The 20,319-nt window shown below is 38.7% G+C and overlaps 1 protein-coding gene across 1 annotated transcript; it reads left to right on the top strand.

Annotated features, from left to right (window-relative positions):
* Positions 1–5,632: 5,632 nt before the first annotated feature.
* LOC140229008 (FAS-associated death domain protein-like) lies at positions 5,633–11,955 on the top strand. Its single transcript, XM_072309271.1, has 4 exons — positions 5,633–5,769; positions 8,828–9,191; positions 10,465–10,491; positions 11,457–11,955. Exons 2-4 carry the CDS (start codon positions 8,843–8,845, stop codon positions 11,723–11,725), a joined length of 645 nt encoding a protein of 214 aa, XP_072165372.1. The 5' UTR covers positions 5,633–5,769; positions 8,828–8,842; the 3' UTR covers positions 11,726–11,955.
* Positions 11,956–20,319: the final 8,364 nt, after the last annotated feature.

Genomic DNA, 20,319 nt, shown 5'->3' with positions numbered 1-20,319 from the left:
TTTCGCCCGGTGTGCCTCCCCTTAATTTCCAAAGCGAAAAAATGCAGCTACAAACGACATTGTCTGGGATTGCAAAATGTCAAAATTTTAAGGCTCGCTTGCTCCGCTTGCTCGCATTTAATCGCTATGGCATTCTCCTGATGTTGCTGCCAGTGATTGACAGCAGTTGTGCCCGGTGCGTCCCCTTTTATTTCCAAAGCGAAAAATATAACTACAAATGGCAGTTTTGGGGACTGTAAGATGTCAAAATTTTCAAGCTCGCTCGCTTCGCACACTCGCATTTAATCATTATGCCATTCTCATGATGTTGCTGCCAGTAATTGCCACCAGTTTTCGCCCAGTGCTCCCCCTTAATTTCCAAAGCTAAAAATAAAGCTACAAACGGCAGTTTTGGGACTGTAAAATGTCAAAATTTTCAAGCTCACTCGCTTCGCTCGCTCGCATTTAATCGTTATGCCATTCTCCTGATGTTGCTGCCAGTACGAACTGCCAGCAGTTGCGCCCTGTGCGCCCCCTTAATTTCCAAAGCGAAAAAATACAGCCCAAAACGGCAGTTTTTTTTACTGTAAAATGCCAAGATTTTCAAGCTCGCTCGCTTCGCTCGCGTATTGTTATGCCATTCTCTTGATGTTGCTGTCAGTAATTGCCAGCAGTTTCACCCGGTGCCCCCCCCTTAATTTCCAAAGCTAAAAATAAAGCTACAAACGGCAGTTTTGGGACTGTAATAAGTCAAAAATTTTGAAGCTCGCTCGCTCCGCTCACTCGCTCAATCATTATGCCATTCTCCTGATGTTGCTGCCAGTAATTGCCAGCAGTTTTCGCCCGGTGCTCCCCCCTTAATCTCCACAGCGAAAAACATAGCTACAAACGGCAGTTTTGGGACTGTAAGATGTCAAAATTTTGAAACTCGCTTCACTCACTCGCATTTAATCATTATGCCATTCTCCTGATGTTGCTGCCAGTTATTGCCAGCAGTTTTCGCCCGGTGCTCCCCCCCCCCTTAATTTCCAAAGCGAAAATATAGCTACAAACGGCAGTTTTGGGACTGTAATAAGTCAAAATTTTGAAGCTCGCTCGCTTCGCTCGCTCGCATTTAATCATTATGCCATTCTCCTGATGTTGCTGCCAGTAATTGCCAGCAGTTTTCGCCCGTTGCTCCCCCTTAATTTCCAAAGCGACAAAATACAGCCACAAACGACAGTTTGGGGGACTGTAAAATGTCAAAATTTTCAAGCTCACTCGCTTCGCTCGCTCGCATTTAATCGTTATGCCATTCTCCTGATGTTGCTGCCAGTACGAACTGCCAGCAGTTGCGCCCTGTGCGCCCCCTTAATTTCCAAAGCGAAAAAATACAGCCCAAAACGGCAGTTTTTTTTACTGTAAAATGCCAAGATTTTCAAGCTCGCTCGCTTCGCTCGCGTATTGTTATGCCATTCTCTTGATGTTGCTGTCAGTAATTGCCAGCAGTTTCACCCGGTGCCCCCCCCCCTTAATTTCCAAAGCTAAAAATAAAGCTACAAACGGCAGTTTTGGGACTGTAATAAGTCAAAAATTTTGAAGCTCGCTCGCTCCGCTCACTCGCTCAATCATTATGCCATTCTCCTGATGTTGCTGCCAGTAATTGCCAGCAGTTTTCGCCCGGTGCTCCCCCCTTAATCTCCACAGCGAAAAACATAGCTACAAACGGCAGTTTTGGGACTGTAAGATGTCAAAATTTTGAAACTCGCTTCACTCACTCGCATTTAATCATTATGCCATTCTCCTGATGTTGCTGCCAGTTATTGCCAGCAGTTTTCGCCCGGTGCTCCCCCCCCCCCTTAATTTCCAAAGCGAAAAATATAGCTACAAACGGCAGTTTTGGGACTGTAATAAGTCAAAATTTTGAAGCTCGCTCGCTTCGCTCGCTCGCATTTAATCATTATGCCATTCTCCTGATGTTGCTGCCAGTAATTGCCAGCAGTTTTCGCCCGTTGCTCCCCCTTAATTTCCAAAGCGACAAAATACAGCCACAAACGACAGTTTGGGGGACTGTAAAATGTCAAAATTTTCAAGCTCACTCGCTTCGCTCGCTCGCATTTAATCGTTATGCCATTCTCCTGATGTTGCTGCCAGTACGAACTGCCAGCAGTTGCGCCCTGTGCGCCCCCTTAATTTCCAAAGCGAAAAAATACAGCCCAAAACGGCAGTTTTTTACTGTAAAATGCCAAAATTTTCAAGCTCGCTCGCTTCGCTCGCTCGCATTTTATTGTTATGCCATTCTCTTGATGTTGCTGTTAGTAATTGCCAGCAGTTTCACCCGGTGCCCCCAAAGCTAAAAATAAAGCTACAAACGGCAGTTTGGGGACTGTAATAAGTCAAAAAATTTTGAAGCTCGCTCGCTCCGCTCACTCGCTCAATCATTATGCCATTCTCCTGATGTTGCTGCCAGTAATTGCCAGCAGTTTTCGCCCGGTGTGCCTCCCCTTAATTTCCAAAGCGAAAAAATGCAGCTACAAACGACATTGTCTGGGATTGCAAAATGTCAAAATTTTAAGGCTCGCTTGCTCCGCTTGCTCGCATTTAATCGCTATGGCATTCTCCTGATGTTGCTGCCAGTGATTGACAGCAGTTGTGCCCGGTGCGTCCCCTTTTATTTCCAAAGCGAAAAATATAACTACAAATGGCAGTTTTGGGGACTGTAAGATGTCAAAATTTTCAAGCTCGCTCGCTTCGCACACTCGCATTTAATCATTATGCCATTCTCATGATGTTGCTGCCAGTAATTGCCACCAGTTTTCGCCCAGTGCTCCCCCTTAATTTCCAAAGCTAAAAATAAAGCTACAAACGGCAGTTTTGGGACTGTAAAATGTCAAAATTTTCAAGCTCACTCGCTTCGCTCGCTCGCATTTAATCGTTATGCCATTCTCCTGATGTTGCTGCCAGTACGAACTGCCAGCAGTTGCGCCCTGTGCGCCCCCCTTAATTTCCAAAGCGAAAAACATACAGCCCAAAACGGCAGTTTTTTTTTTTACTGTAAAATGTCAAAATTTTCAAGCTCGCTCGCTTCGCTCGCTCGCATTTAATTGTTATGCCATTCTCTTGATGTTGCTGTCAGTAGTATTTGCCAGCAGTTTCACCCGGTGCCCCCCCCCCTTAATTTCCAAAGCGGACAAAATACAGTCACAAACTGCAGTTTTGGGACTGTAAAATGTCACAATTTTCAAGCTCGCTTGTAACAGTTTGTCAGAAATATATCACTCTCCTCCCACTTTATATTTCATGCAAAAGAGTGAGACATCCGATCCCTGTAAAGTGTGTGTGTGTGTGGGGGGGGGGGGGGGTTACCACAGGCGCGCCGGAAGCAGTTTTGGATTGGGGGGGGGGGGGGGCAAACATTGGAGGGGGCTCAAGATTAGCCCATGCATATGTTACACAATACACACATACACACACACACACACACACGCACACACATCTATTATATATATATATATATATATATATTTTACACTATATATATATATATATATATATATATATATATAGTGTAAAGTGGCGTACGGTGGGTCGAAACATGGGGGAGGAAGCCATAAAGTAATTTTGACGGTCTGTATGCTTGTGCGTGTGTGCGAGAGCAATAATGGGACTACAATACATCATACGGAATGTGATACATTCAACAACGCAGTCATTGAGGAACATTGTAAGTTTTCCTTACATGGATTATGGAATGACGGTGTGAAACGATCGACAAATTATATACTGTCAGCAACATAAGGTGAATGGAATAACAATAAAATGCGAGCGAGCGAAGCGAGCGAGCTTGAAAATTTTGATATTCTACAGTTCTAAAACTGGAGTTTTAATTGTAGCTATATATTTCGCTTTGGAAATAAATGGGGGCGCATCGGGCGCAACTGCTGGCAATTATTGGCAGCAACATTAGGAGAATGGCATAACGATTCAATGCGAACGAGCGAAGCGAGCAAGCTTGAAAAATTTGACATTCTACAGTCCCAAAACTGGGGTTTGTATAGCTATATCTTTCACTTTGGAAATTAATGGGGCGGCGCATCGGGCGCAACTGCTGGCAATTACTGGCCGCAACATTAGGAGAATGGCATAATGATTCAATGCGAGCGAGCAAAGCGAGCCAGCTTGAGAATTTTGACATTTTACAGTCCAAAAACTCCCGTTTGTAGCTATATCTTTTGCTTTGGAAATTAAGGGGGGCATCGGGCGCAACTGCTGGCAATTACTGGCAGCAACGTTAGGAGAGTGGCATAACGATTCAATGCGAGCGAGCTTGAAAATTTTTTGACATGTTGCAGTCCCAAAACTCCCGTTTGTAGCTATAGTTATCTTTCGCTTTGGAAATTAAGGGGTGGGAGCATCGGGCGCAACTACTGGCAATTACTGTCAGCAACATTAGGAGAATGGCATAACGATTCAATGCGAGCGAGCGAGCGAAGCGAGCGAGCTTGTAAATTTTGACATTCTAGAGTCCAACAACTGCCGTCGTAGCTACGTTTTTCGCTTTAGAAATTAAGGGGAGGCGCACCGGGCTCAACTGCTGGATGCGAGCGAGCGAAGCGAGCGAGCTTGAAAATTTTGACATTTTACAGTCCAAAAGCTGCCGTTTGTAGCCATATTTTTTCCCTTTTATTCATATATATACATATTTATTTTGTTTTCTTTGTTTACTCATTTATTCTTATTATTATTATTTTTTTTTTTTGGGGGGGGGGCTTTTTGGGGGGGCAAAAAAGCGTTTTGCCCCCCCCCCACTTTTTGGATTGGGGGGGCGGCCGCCCCCCCTGCCCCCCCACTTCCGGCGCCTATGGTTACCAAGCTTCTCTCACCCCCCGTCCCCCTCAAGGCTGCGCCGGTTCGGTTATGGGCTTGTAATCGTGGTGATGGTGACTATCGCCGATCATCCCCCCCACTCCTCAGTATGGATTTACGCCGTTGAACATCACCACTTTTTTTTTTTAACTCTCATCACATTAAATTCGAAACCATAAAAAGATATGAATTCGACTCTTCTTTACACCTCATTCCGATTACACACCAAAGCTTAATTAGATTTTTATGTAAAAAAGAGAGAGAGAGAGAAAAAAAAAAACATATTGCATGAAGTGGGGCTTTGTTGGCAAATCAAAGATTGGGGGTGTTTCGTCAATTTAGTCAGCGCTGACATTGGCAAGTTGTCAGTCTGACAACTTCAGCAAAACTCTTGGTTTTGATTGGCTGAGATACTCTGGTCACTGACTGTTACTATGGTTATTGCCAGAGACTGATGACAACTTGTCAGGGCTGACAACTTTTACGAAACGGTACCCCGGCAACCTTTCTGTGCAATTGTCATGATTGTATCTCCCAGCACCTAGCTAGCATGATTTTCGACATGAAAGAAAGAGGGTGGGGCCGGGGGGGGGGGGGGGAGGGAGAAATAAAAGAAAACAATTCTTTCCGTATGGTAACACGTATATGGGGGAAATACCTACATGTATAAAAGTGCTATTTCTGTCGGCGTCATCTTTTAACAGTCACTACTGTGATTCCCCTTGGCATTGTGCAGTACGTAAATTTAAATGCCAATTTTTACGCTAGAGATCGAAAGGCGCTGTTGCACGTAGCGGTATAACGGATCGGATGGCAGTTGTGGTACTCCTTTTTGCAGATGCAGATACAGTAATGCCCTTGACTACACTCACTGATACATAGGTTAAATGCCTAGGAAGAGATAGAGCCCGTTGTCTACAACCCACATTTTAAGGGCTACCGGAGGTAAGATACGTAGATTACTCGTTTTTTTGTACCCTTGTTGGCCTTGCCAGGTCCGATCTGATCCGGGCTCTCTTCGTCTGTTCGTCTCAGACCCACCCGTGATAATACGTGTACCTAACTATACACAGCCCAGTCGCTGTCTGTACGTACGTAGTTTATAGCGTATTAACAGCGTCTGGTCGGGCTAACGTGTACCTACTAGCTCTAGCCTCTAGGGCCTAGGCAAGCAAGGAAGCTAGTGGAGTAGGTCTATATCACAGACATTCACACACTTCCTTGCCCAATTCTACGACCTGTACGAGGTCTAGCTAGGTAAAACAAAATTACAAGAAACAGGGGTAATGTTACTATCATTGTTAGACATGTACTAAGTCTAAGTGTTAGGAGAGCGATGATGTCATGTCAGCCGGGACTGTCCGGTTTCAAATGAATGTAACATGTTAGGCCCTAGTTTTCTTAAGAAATTAACCTAAATCTAAATCTGATTTATGTTTCGAAAATTGGAAGTCAAGTTATGATATGAATAGGGTCCAGGGAATTCGAAGCAGTATGCTACTAATCTACCATTGCTAGTGAATTACTACTAAATTTACTCCAGTACATGTAGCTTGAAATTTACACAAACAAACAGACGGGTCAGTTACTCAGTATGTACAAATGTAAATCTTTGTAAGAATTTTTTCTGTGCCACATCAGAAAGTAAATTTACTGTGGTTGTGACCAATCATATGATGCATCACGCGTTCCCCCGGGGTACCACGTTGTGTAGCGCCACCTCACGTCCACTCGAGGACAACCGCAGAGAAATGCATGCGCTGTGTGTGCGTGTACATGGTCATTCCCATGCCACTGCATGTTATATATAGTAAGGGTACTAGATCTCGCGCAGGGACCTAATGATCGCGCATAGCGTAACTGCGTATAGCAAGCGATATTACGCATAGGACTAAGCGCAAAATTTGCCGATACGCCCATGGAATAAACATACCTGACTTACCGCTCAACATGAGAAGGAAGCAGGTAAGAAATTTTGATTTCCAACAAATTTTCCACTAAATTTCCAATTTTTTACCTTGTACAAACCTACCTTCCCTTAAAATCTGTTCTAAAGATGTTGTAGCCTAGACGTGTCGTCTCGCTTGTCTCGTTCGTAGTCGATAGAATTCGTAATTTGTTCGATCGATCGTTTACCACGTGACGTCATCATACACAAGAACAATGTATGCTGTCAGCTACGCTGAAATACTGTTAATAAATGTTGTTTTAAGTCAAATTTTAACAAAACGATTATAATATTACAAAGGAATAAATATTTCAGTCTATTCAAGTTGAAGTGTGATTTCAATTTGAATTTGCTTGTGATTTCTTGCGCTAACTTGTGATATATTTGTGACAGGGGAGGGCCATAATGATACTGAAGAAAACAAATTAGATGAGAGTGTGACAAATGGGTGACGAAAATGAGAGGGTGACGAATGGGTAAGCACACACACAAACACACACACACACACACACACAAAATATATGTTCATATCAGGGAGGTGTGAGACCTCCCTGTTCATATTTTACTTGTTTCCATTTTATATTACGTGTATATCATTGGTTAAAGTGATTAGAAATATTGTAAGAAAACTTTATAAATGAAAATCATTAATGATTATGAAAATAAACTTTATAAATGAAAATCATTAACGATTATGAAAATATCAATGATAAAAATAATAATAAGATAATAAGAATGATAAAATGATGGTGGTGGAAGTGATAATAATAATGGAAATGATAATGATGATGATTATGATTATGATGATCGATGATGGTGGTGGTGATAATAGTAATAATGATAATAATAATAATAATAACAATAATGATAATGACAGTAATAATAATAATAACACATATAATAATAATAACAATAATATACACAAGTTAGGTAAAACTGCTGTTGCTTAACAGGGACAAATTTAATATCAAGTGAAAAAATATTCTACGAAAGCCGGAGCACGTTACAGCCGCAGAGGGGCAGACACTTTCACGCATGAAACTACAGAGGGCAGCTGCGCGATCTTTACATACCCCGAGAAATTGAACGCATAAAAAAAAGTCCGACATACAAACGGCGACAGCGCACTACTCCGTCATCGTATCATCAGGAGATTCTGGGAGTTGATTTTTCTGCATTTTCGTGATATTCATTGAGAAATTCAGGTACGATTATGGAATAACTTCTATTATAAGAGCATTTCAAATTTTCGTGCGCGATATCTAGACCCCTCAACCATACTAACTATGCATGCCTGGTACGCTGTGCTAGCAATAGCGTGTTGTTCAGTGCAGTGCAGTGTAGTGCAGTGCAGCTAGTGTCTAGCGCGCGCTAGCTCCAGCACCAGAATAATTTCCCACTTTTTGGCACCCAGGGTACAACCTTAAAAAAAGTATAAATAATTCAACAAAATGGCTGATTTTTATTTGGTACCCCGGCATACCATTTATGTCATCATATGTTGGTTTAGAATAAGAATTCCAGTTGACAGCTAGTGCCTCAGCAAAATGCCGTCGAGTCTTTAAAAAAACCCACACTAAGGTTTGAATTCCCGTACTGAAATTCGACCGCGCACAAAAGCATAGGTTTCTACATGAAGCTGATGGTTGAATTTTTGGCGACATTATGATAAAATTATGGGTGGCTTGCTTTACTTCCTATTCTTTTCCAAAGACAGAGGCAGAGACAAGTAAAGTAGATATTCTACCTGAAAAAAAAACCCACACCAAGGTTCAACCTCCTTTGACAAAATTTGACCGCATGCAAAAGCATAGGTTTTACACATATCCAGCAGTGGAATTTCGGACAGCATTATGGTCAAATTATGGGTGGCTTGCTTTATGTAATTTGTAATAGAATATATCAATTGATTGATTAATTAGCTTATTATGGTAATCAATTTTAATATCAGTAATAAAATCTTACCAGTGATTACTTTTTTGTAAGGGCCAATTAAAATGAGATTGGAAAGTTCTGCTTGATTTGTACAAATCAATTTTGCTTCACCTTCCACAGATGTAACTAGTAGCCATGGATCCACAATCTCTTGACTACAAGATGACTCTGCACACGATAGGTTCATCCCTAACACAGGGGCAAGTTGACACCTTCAAGTTTTTATGCAAAGACCTGCCGGGCTTCACACAATATGACATGGATGAGATACAAGATGGCGTTGCACTCATGACGAAGCTTGAAGAGCTTGATGCTCTCTCAAAGGATAAAGTGGACTTTGTCACAAGTGTACTAGACTATGTACAAAGGAAAGATCTTGAGAACAAACTCCGTGATTATGGACTTAGGTACCTCGGTGGGAGGCACCCTGGCACTTCAGCCGCTGGCGGAATTGTGACAGCACCGACTAGCGCAAATAACACAGGTGACTATATTTGTTGTTCTTCTGTCCTGCCATTTACAAAATGTTCTGAAATAGAAAAAAAAATGCTTGTGAATCTCACACCTGATAGTTTGAATGGAAAGCAGTGAAAGAAACAAGAAAAATACCAGTTGGAGTAAGAACGGAAAATGTAGCATAATGTCACACTGAAAGAAGATTGGATTACAAGTTTATTACCAATTTTCCCATTCTTTTGGGTATGTTTGTGGGCAGGAGGGTGGGGGTAAGTAAAATTTTACATTATTCACAATTGTATTTACACTTTTCATATTCTTTATTACAGTGCTTTGTAATTTGATTTGGGGTAGTGCCTTCAGTGATACAAGTGTTCTCTTGAATCATGGGAGAAATGTGCAATATTTATCATAACATCCCTTAGAGAAACAAATAAAGCACACCTATTGTGCTTACTGGTCCTTTCTTATGACTGCTTTATATTTGTATAGGTATCCTTTCTAGAAATGGAATATGTTGCACCAGATGAGTGTAAGTCTTGTGCTCTTTCACTGTTGTAATCCAACCACTTCCTGCCACTTTTATAGCAAGTGTTGGAGCTGTTGGATATTTAGTGATGCATGTAGGGTAGAAGTACACATATTTACTTTGAATTACCTTGAAGTGGCACACCTCCATTTTCACATAGATAGATTGCAAATGTGGCAGGGTTTAGGGAGCTTTGTAGCCCATTAATTACCCAATTTGTACAATTTCTTTTTGAAGGTGAGGAATGTCTCTGATTGGATGACATCTTCTGGGCATTTGTTCCAGCTATCTACCACTGTACCATAAATATGCTTTTATACAAACATATAAAAAATATAATCCCCATCCTGATTCATGGTGTTGTGATATGTGTCCACTCTAAGAGGAATTTACCTCAAATAGAAATGTACAAAGGGTATGTCAAGTCAGTGACTGTAGAAATTGTAGTGCACAGTAGTTATGTTTGAGGAAACTGACAATCAGTTGAGATGTTATGAATGTATACAGTTTAAGTTAAATGCATGTAACACCGTCACTGTATAAGAAGACTGCAACAATTTTTGATATCACAGTAAGGTACAGATATGAAGAAATTGTAAAGAGAATTTCACAGGGTTTTTTTTTTTTTTTTTCTCACAAAAAGTAAAGATTCCATTAACTTGTTCCTGCTATATGTTAAGGGTAATATTATTCCCCTGTCTTCTAAAAGATGTAAATCAAGTGCTTTTTCATCATAATTATATGTTGAATGTTTCTGTTTCTTCCATTACAGCTTACAGTATGCAAAATGTTGGAATTGGTAAGTTAAAGCATTGTATTTATTCCTCTCTTCTTTCTTTTCGACCCCATGCATCTCTTACCTACAGACTGAGAAACTTTTTCAAGGTGAACCTAAGTGATCACAAATATGCTGCAGAGGTTTCATTCTGTATTGTCAATGACAAACAGCCAATGAGTACATCAAAGAAAGAATTCAAACATCCAGTGAAAATGAATGTTGTCATCACACAGACGTGTATATGGTTCACATTCCAATGACAAATTTTCTGTTAAACTGACTGTGATACCATGAAGGACTGATAATTTAAAGTTGATGGTGAGCTGGCATCCCTGGTGGGGAAAAGAATAATAATGGAAGCCTGTCAGTAATGTGTGTAAACTGTGGTTTGTTTGTTTGTTGTTGTTGTTGTTGTTGTTGTTGTTGTTTTTTTTTGGGGGGGGGGATTCCATTCATTGATTATTCATATAAAGGTCATTATAGCTGATTAATGCAAAACTTTTCAATATTTAGCAATTGTAGATTTGTAGGTGACTTTCTGTAAAATCAGAAAAATATGTAAATTTATATCTTCTCATTGCCCAAATTTTGAAGAGCTTGTTGATCATACCTGATAAAGATTCCATGTTGCCATATATTGCCAATTATACAACCACCCTATGATGTTTGTTTCTTCCTTAATCTTGACAGTTGAAGCAAGGCATAATCAGTAGTTGACCAACATACACACACTCACACACACACGGACACACACATGCACACATCTACACAGAGTGAGTCACACACACACCCACACACACACACGCGCTTTAGTTTGAAATAGATACTACGATGGAGAACATCTTTGCAACAAGTTGTTTTCATTCTAATTTTTACACATTTTTTTGTTGTTGTTGTTGTTTTAGTAAACAGAGTATTTTCATTGTACAGATATGCACCTGCATGTTGACCTGCAACAATCGTAATTTCGTTGTTTACCACCGCAGATTTGAGTCGGGAGTTTGACATCATCGTCGAAAACATCGGCCGGGATTGGCGCCAGCTTGCGAGGAAAATGCGACTGACAGAGGTGGACATTCAGTGTATTACGGAGGAAAATATCCGCAATCTCCGAGAACAGTCCAGGCAATGCCTGTACCTGTGGCAGACCCGCAACCCACATACTGCAAACAGAGATACGCTGGTGAATGCCCTCAGACAATGTAAAATGAATTACATCGCTGATATTGTTGAAGGTTATATACCCTTTGAATAGCCATTTGTTGGCTATATGAACACAACAGCCACATAATCAGGGTGACAGTTGTTGCTCATTTTAAACTGATTGTTAGCGATAAACTTGGGATACAGAAGATCAAAAAGTAGCATTTGAAATAAAAGAGAGGGAGAGAAAAACTTTATGACTACTCTGTTCATATACATCTAAACATATTACACACACATAAAAAGGAAAATATGCTCATGTCCTGAACACTACTTTTTACTGTCCCTTCAGTAAAAAGATCTCTCACAGGAAACTGTTATGTATAGAGGACTATGCTTTCTAACAAATTACAATTACTATGACACTGTTTGTCTACTCATATTCAAAAATTTTTTGAAATACCTTTCAGATGACTGGCCAATTGCGTGACAGTTGTGGCCACATTGGTGTTCACATGTCAGTCTGAATTTGATTTCAGATTTTTCAGTCATTTGCTTCAAGGGAAATTTCATCCTGACACTATGTTGCATCAAATGACAGCAGAAAAATCAGAGAAGAAAATCAGTGAAAGTTTGGGAAAAGATTGGACACATAAAAAAAAAGGTTATGCATAGTAAAGGTTTTGATAGTAAGATGAATTGGCAACTCTTTGTTATGTAGGTACTGAACAGCTCTCTATTTGCTTTTACTACAAAATTTTGCTAATTTTTATTTTTCTCAAAATTTGAGCACAGACAGAACTTACTGAGGAGGACACGCAAAAACGTCTCAGTCTTGTTGTATATCAAGAACTGGTCAAAAGAAATTTTTCTTGGAAGAAAATTTAAATCGGTGAATTTCTGTGTACAAACTGAATGGAAAACTGCTCAACACCTATGTCACACAAAATTGTCAATTTGTTTTGCTCACTAAACTTCTACGGTTTACTTTTTTTTTTAATGTGTCCGATTTTTTTTTTCTGAATTTTCACTGTTCACTCTACTTCTTGGGTTTTTCTATTTTCATGCAAGGCAATATATCAGGATGGAATTTCCCTTCAAATTTACATAAAATTTTTGTCTGGTTTCACTTTGCTGCTCTCGGTGAAAAGCATCTGTCTCTCCCAAGCATTATTTACTTATGACTTGCCAGGTATGGCATTAATCTGGCAGAGCTGTGGCAGGTAAGTGATTGAAAATCAAGTATAAAATCCTATTACAGTTGAAGGTGGCACAGTATGATTTTTCAGCGATTCATAAAAGAATTTTATATGCAAATGAGTATCGCAATGCTATACATTTAGCCCTGGAGACAAAATTTAAGAGCCACATATCAGAAACATCATCTACAAATTCCATAGATCTTGAAAACGAATTGATTGCATAGATCATAGCAAGAGGTTAAAGAGTAAGTTGATTGGGTAGTCAGGAATTGAAAAAAAACAAAACAAAAAAAAAAAACAAAACAAAACAAAACAAAACAAAACAAAACAGAAAAATTATATCCCAGGGAAGAATCTTGGCTGTTTAAGACCTGTTTAATGTTTATCAAAATCAGCAGCCTGGCTCTAACAACAATATACACAAATGCCTGAAGTGAAAAAGATATCCTTTGTAGAGAATGGGAAGGATGATGGGAGGGGAAGATATTGGTATGTCTGAACACACAAGGCCACCAATCCATTCACTGTAAAACCAGGAACATTTACATCATGAAACTTTTGTGAATTGAAGCCAAAGCCTTTTTCGTGGCCTGGAACTTTCACGAATTGCCAACCATGAAAAAATTATTTGTATACTACATATACTAGCATTCGGTGCATTGTGTTGAGAAAAATGTTAGTGGGCATTTTGATTTGCGCGTCTTGGCTCGTAGGGAAATTTGTGAAAGTTTGCTGTTCAACATGAAATTTTCTGGTTTTTATGGTATGTGCATGTGCATGCACTCGTATTCGGGCAATTACCCCCCGGCTACATACTGGTTAGTTGTAAGGTTAGAGTTAAGATTAGGGTAAGGTTTAGGTTTAGGGTTAGGAGTTTGAGTTAGGGTTAGTATTAGGTTCAGGATTAGGATTAGGATTAGGATTAGCAGGGGCAGATCCAGGGAGGACCGCAACCGGCGCACGCCCCCCCCCCTTTATTTTTTGTTGAAACAAAAGAAATAAAAAGAAAAAAATGGGGGGAGGGGTGCGTGCGCCCCCCCCCCCCCTTTAATTTTGTAAACACGCCCCCTCTTTACGGAATTCCTGGATCCGCCCCTGATTAGGGCCAGGTGAAGGGTCCGGGGTAATTGCCCAGGGGGTAATTGCCCAGGGGGTAATTGCCCTAGACTCGCATACACTACAGTTTATTCATCAAGTCAACCAATAATGGCATCAGATTCTTCTTGATCCCCATGGCCCTACATGTGAACACAAAGAATACTGAGAAGTTTGCCTAAGTAATGCCAAATATCTGATCTGCCATGGGTTTGGCCACCAGTCCCCTAATTAAGGTAAGGCAAGCAATGATCTGAGGTGCCTTCTACATTGTACAGAGTTCTTACTTCCTTGTATTGGAACTTTTGAGACAAGTATCTATTGAAGGGCATTTCCCTCTGTTAGGAATTGGGGTTCCAAATTTATTTTACTGCATGTTTTGTATTCTTCCTAATTGATCATCTGCTGTGTTGATAGACCCAAGAACCACATTGGTACTACATGTACATACTCTACCAGTAAGATACCAGTTTTCTCATTAAACTTGTATTTTCTTTGAGTTCGTCAGTCTGAATGATTTGAACACGAACGTCCATATGTAAGCATTGACAAACAAGTTATCGACATGACTGCTCTGATTTCAAATCAGACTAGAGCTGAGAAGGTCATGAACTCTTGTCTTTGCCTCACCCTTCAGTGGGAACTTACATGTAAAGCTGTCAGCCTTCTGCAGGGGCTGCAGAATGTCTTTTTTTAAGGATGGGGGTAAGGGGCTGCGGGACCAAAGGGGGGGGGGGGAGGGGAGTCAATGGTAGGACCCCCCCCCCCCCACCCTGGAAATGATTGCCTCCTTCTGCCCTTTTCAGGTAATCGGGAGTAAAGTGTAATTCTAAGCCATGTTCAATTTGGCCTACAATATATGAATATGAGCAAAATCACATGGACAGAATATGATGGTTCATCAGTCAGTTGCAAGAAAAAACACTTTATACAAGAACCATTTATTCAGATAGATATGCAGTACCCACACCTCAGTACCATCACTGGCTACTGAGTGAAAGCTTGGTGGTCTCTTGCAATGCTTCTCAACTGCTGATGGGCTGCAATATCAGCCAAGAATAAAAACTGAGCCTCAAAACAGAACTTGGGTTGAAAAAGGTTGAGAAGCACAGGTCTAGTGGATATGATGCCTGTCTAGCAATCAGAAGGTTGTGTGTGCAAATCCCATCTGAGTATGTATGGCCCATGATTTTTATGGTGCTACTACTGAAAACACTAAATAATCAATGTTTATATATATTCATGAAGGGTAATTTGTCAATCAGTTTCAGAAAACAACAACTTACTTCAGGAATCATTCATTTGAATGGTAATGGAATTTTGAGTAAAATGTGGCATAAACTGAGACAGTTACTGATTTATGGAGTTTCACATAAATTCACCAAATGCACCAAAGTGTTTGGCCAATGATTTTGCAGCTGCAATATCTTTCCCCTAAAAGTCATTATTGAGAGGTTATTACAAGACCACTGTGCATGCATTTGCTGTCAAGCGTGATAACTTATTTTCATTGATTTTGTGTCAAAAAATTAGCAAAGATTTCTTTGTGGGTCAACGGTGTATGGATGAGGTGATGATGTTATTGTTGCCAGTTTTAGGATATCATGACTAATTTCACTGATTTGTGAACACATGGAAAACTGAAAAATGGCATGATTCTGTTATATACATTAGGTCCAGTTTTTAGGAAGCTCTACCAATCTGTTTTTTATTTTACTCTACCAACTTGAACATGATGTAACAGTGGACCTGTAGTTTTCCTTGTCCGTCCAGCTAACCATGATACTGTATCTAACAAGGATGTATGGATCTACAAGAATGTCGATTATAATGGCATCGGAAATATGCAGTCATATCATACATACAGTGTTGTACTGATTTGGGAAACTTGTTGCATTTTTACATCCCATCTTGCATCCCCACCCCCCACCCCCAAAAAAAAAAAAAAAAAATGTAAAGTGTCATCCTGAATAGTTGACAGAATATTAGTGTGTTAGCAGCACAAATGCTAGAGAAATAGACAGCCAAATTGTTGTAGGTAGATGAGTACACACACACACACACACACACACACTCACACAAACACACATTATATATATATATATGTATATAATATATACACAATCTATTGCGCAGGTTTGATATGCATCTTTACCCTCCTTTGCATTTGCTGTATGCATAGGCCCTATCCTTTGTTTCAGAAGCATTAATTTATCAGGTATGAGTTTTCTTCAAGTTGTCTGCCCTCTGAACAGATGAAATTTGCAAGGTCGCAACTGCTGATCTACATTTGAACAAACATTCCGACATGTTTGTTAAAATGTAGATCAATTGCAATCTTACAAATTTTATTTGTACGGAGGGCAGACAAACTGAAGAAAACTTATGCCTGATATATTCACCCTCTGCCTAATAATCTCTTCTTCTTTTTTTTAAAAATAAATTTATCTTTTTTTGACCTGTGTTCTAAGTTGAGTGACGTGAAGTGGAATGGAAAGATTTTATGTTTATATTGTCAAATCTATATATGTACAATGTATTTTGTTTTCTTTTTAGTTTGTTACAGATTGTGTAATCGACAGGTATGCCTGAGGAAACTTTCCCTGAGAGGGCTTCTACATACTAGAGTATTTTATGATGCTATTGGCATCAAATCTGAAATATGTATCAGATAAAACAGATATATTTGTTTGTACACGAGAAGTGAAGGTGTGGTATATGTACAGTGGCTGTAAAATTATACTGCATCCTTTACGTGCTGTAATGTATCATATTTGCAGATTTGTAGAATGTTTGTTTTGTTGAATTTGTGTATGTACAGCTGTTGCACAAGAACAGTGTGTCTTGCTCTCCTTCCTTTGTTTCTCTAATTTTCTGTTCAGTTGGATAAAGAATTCTACATGTATGTCATAGAAATGAAGTCTTGCCACCACAGTGTTTTATTATCAAAAGGATGCTAAAATACTTGTATTATGTTCCGCCGCCTGGTTATGATACTGGCATCATTTACCTCACAATTTCTCTCTTCTTGTCTTTTCTGTATTTTGTGGATATCTTATACAGCAGTGTATCTAATCATTTCTGCTGTAATCTAACACTACCCTTGCTCCTAATACTTGTTCAAATGTAAGGGCTCTTTTGCTGCCATTATTTGAAGAATTAAATCAAGTGAATTTAATCTGAGTAAAGTGCAACATTATATCATTTTTTTTTTTTTTGAACCATTGAAACATCGGTATGACTTCAACTTACACAGATTTTGATATTACTCTTTACAAGACTGCTTTGGCATTGTGACAATGTCCTGTATTTTTTTTTCTTTTTTTTAGGTCATTATATACCAAAATAAAGATTTGTTTATATTTATAGGTATAAACAAGATCAGTATTGAAATATTATTGGTCACTTCTGTAATATTTCTGGCACATACATGTTTATTGTTTAATTAAAAAAAAATAATGTGTAGTCTCCAAATCATGTACTATGACTTCCAATTTTAACATACTTGTAACTAGTGATAGCACTTTTTGTATCAAGATTTCTTTTGTCTTGATTTGAAAAGAAGTAATGATATATTACTAATAACATTTAACTTCAGGGCAAGACAATTTACTGTGATAATGAGTGTTTGCCATTTCAGTGTTCTATAGATGGAGAATCTGCTGCAGTAGTGATAAGTATGTTTACATAGGTACGAAGGATGTAACACATCTAAACTATCCAGTGCACACTAGTACAGCCTTTACACTGAAAGGTGTACTTATCTGGGTCCCGTTTCATAAAAGATGTTAGGATGTCAACTCTTGCTGGAATGACAACTTCCCATAGCAACAGGAAGCTTCCCATAGCAACAGGAAGCATCAGGAAGCTGCATTCTTATCATTACCATGACAATTGCCATTCCAGCAAGAGTTGCTATCATATCAACTTTTTATGAAATGGGGCCCTGGTCTCACAGATGTGTATATAATTATCAATGGACAAACCCATCTCAAATGAATGGAAAATAAAAAATGCATCAAATAAAAGAAAGATCCCATGTCTTTGTGTTTCTCATCTACAAAGTAATTCAATTTGTTTCATTTTAGTCCTGAAATTTGCCAGGGGAAGTTATCAGCTCAAACTCTTTAAATAACTTTTAAAAATCATATTAAGACTATGGTTTCTCCACTCAAAACTGTCATGCATTTTCTGAATCTTTGCTGAAAAATATAATCCCTAAACCAGTGTAGTCTCCCAAAATTTAAAATAAAGCGTATGCAGCCTCCAAATAAGGTTTATGCTGTAATGGGGTTCCCCCTCATAAACCACATGTATCATATATGATAATGATGATAATAATAATAATAATAATAATAATAATAATAATAATAATAATAATAATAATAATAATAATAATAATTATTATTATTATTATTATTATTATTATTATTATTATTATTATTATTATTATTATTATTATTATTGTTATTATTATTATTATTATTATTATTATTATTATTATTATTATTATTATTATTATTATTATTATTATTTTGTTGTCATTGATATGTTGTATAGGTCTTTCCCTCAAAATTTGTTTTAGTAACTGGGACGACTAAAGTGATCAGTAGGTAAACCGAGTGCAGTGCAAAGGGGCTGGGGGATCTCGACTTGAATGCTGCCATCTACGATGGGGATCATACTAGGAACTATTTGATGCATGATGACTTGAGTGGATTCATGTTATATACCCTCGACACCTCTTAAGTGGCCAAGTGAATATCAAAATATATATCATATATTTCATAATAATTTTTCCACAATTTTCGTAAAATTTCTTGAAAACGCCTTCAAAAAGAAGTAAAAAAAAACCCACAAAAACCTTCCAAGCCAAAATTCTGCCAGTGATATCTGTCAATTTTTGCTAAAGTACATGTACTAATGTGATTGACGTTGGAATGCACCAGACTACACGTATCTTACATGTTTCCATGTTACCAATATTTATAATCAACAGAAGATATTGCAGAGAAGCATGCAAGTTATGCTCGGTTTATGAAAGGGTAGGTGCATGCCATTGTCGTGTCCATTATTACTAGTACTTGAGCAATGATTGACTGATGGTTTCACCGGCAGAATTTTGGGTTTCGAAGTTTTTTTGGGGGGCGTATCTAAGTAATCTGAAGAAAATTTAAAATAATATGTTATGAATTAATATATGTCACGTATTAAGCTATTCTTGTGGCCATATAAGTAATGATCATGTTATTATAAATCAAACAAGTAACATACATCTGCACTACATAGTTCCTCTAACAGGCTACTATACACATCTGGATAGTGCATATATTTCTGTTGTCAATATTGCGACCGACACTCTGAAGCCGCGCTTCTCAACTTTTCTTTTGTTGAGACCCAGTTATAATGCGTAGATCGAATACAAATACATTATATGTTTTATTTTCATTTTTATAAGACATCACGGTCCACCTGCGAGTTCTTCGCGGCCTCCTGCTTGAGAAGCACTGCCCTCAAGGGAGTAAGCTTACTGTTTGATTTTTATTGTTTAACTCCCGAGACATTTTCGGGTCTTGTGTGTGTGCGGGAGCCGGGATGGGGGTATTGGGACCCACATTTCTTGCTGATTATGGATGCTTTTAGATACAGCTTACAGTGCATGCATGTATATATATATATATATATATATATACATGGATACATACATTTATATTATAAGGATACGTTGGTAATGTAAGAAATGGTTATAATATAAACTGTGATCCTTATATAGGTGAAATTTGATGGAAATACGAGTTACGAGCAAATAAGGATTTCTCTGTCTCTTGCATAATCTCACTTAGTTTCAATCTATTATACAGTTGTATGATGTCACAACGCCGTGGCAATATTTTGTGAAGTGATGAATAATACATGTATCGGCAATCGTGAGGATATCAGCATGATTTTCCATGCTCAAAGAATTTAACATTATCTCATACGACTGAAGGTTACGTGTGATACATTATTAGAATAACAGTTCAAATGGACAGCAAAAATAGATCAAACCAGCGTCATCGTTGAGAACTGAATCGAGTGAGTATTGAAAACTGTTATTTTGCCTCGTTTCGGCCTGTCATGATAAATCTAATTTGCTTTACGAGCATGATGAAGGATGGAGTGTGATAATTCAATGAGGTTACATTTTATGTTGACCACTATCAAAACAGTGATGAGGTCACGGGGGGGTGGGGGGTGGGGGGAACATCTCGGAGATCCCAGTATGTTAATATATATATATATATATATATATATATATATATATATATATATATGTTTCTATTTATGAATATGTTTGTATAATGTATCATGTATAATGAATGAAGGGTAATATATCAGGAAATACACCATGACATTGTGGTTGTGTGTG

This window comes from Diadema setosum, chromosome 5, assembly GCF_964275005.1.
Source record: "Diadema setosum chromosome 5, eeDiaSeto1, whole genome shotgun sequence".
NCBI classification, from domain to species: Eukaryota; Metazoa; Echinodermata; class Echinoidea; order Diadematoida; family Diadematidae; genus Diadema; species Diadema setosum.
Note: the sequence above shows the minus strand (reverse complement) of the source record. Positions and strands in the feature narration are given on the sequence as shown.

What these genes read in the sequence shown, in the direction of transcription:
- LOC140229008 (XM_072309271.1), top strand. Translation starts at nt 8,843, where the DNA reads ATGGATCCACAATCTCTTGACTACAAGATGACTCTGCACACGATAGGT. An exon ending in GACTAGCGCAAATAACACAG is followed by an intron (nt 9,192 to 10,464) that starts GTGACTATATTT and finishes CTTCCATTACAG; the next exon opens with CTTACAGTATGCAAAATGTT. An exon ending in TATGCAAAATGTTGGAATTG is followed by an intron (nt 10,492 to 11,456) that starts GTAAGTTAAAGC and finishes TTACCACCGCAG; the next exon opens with ATTTGAGTCGGGAGTTTGAC.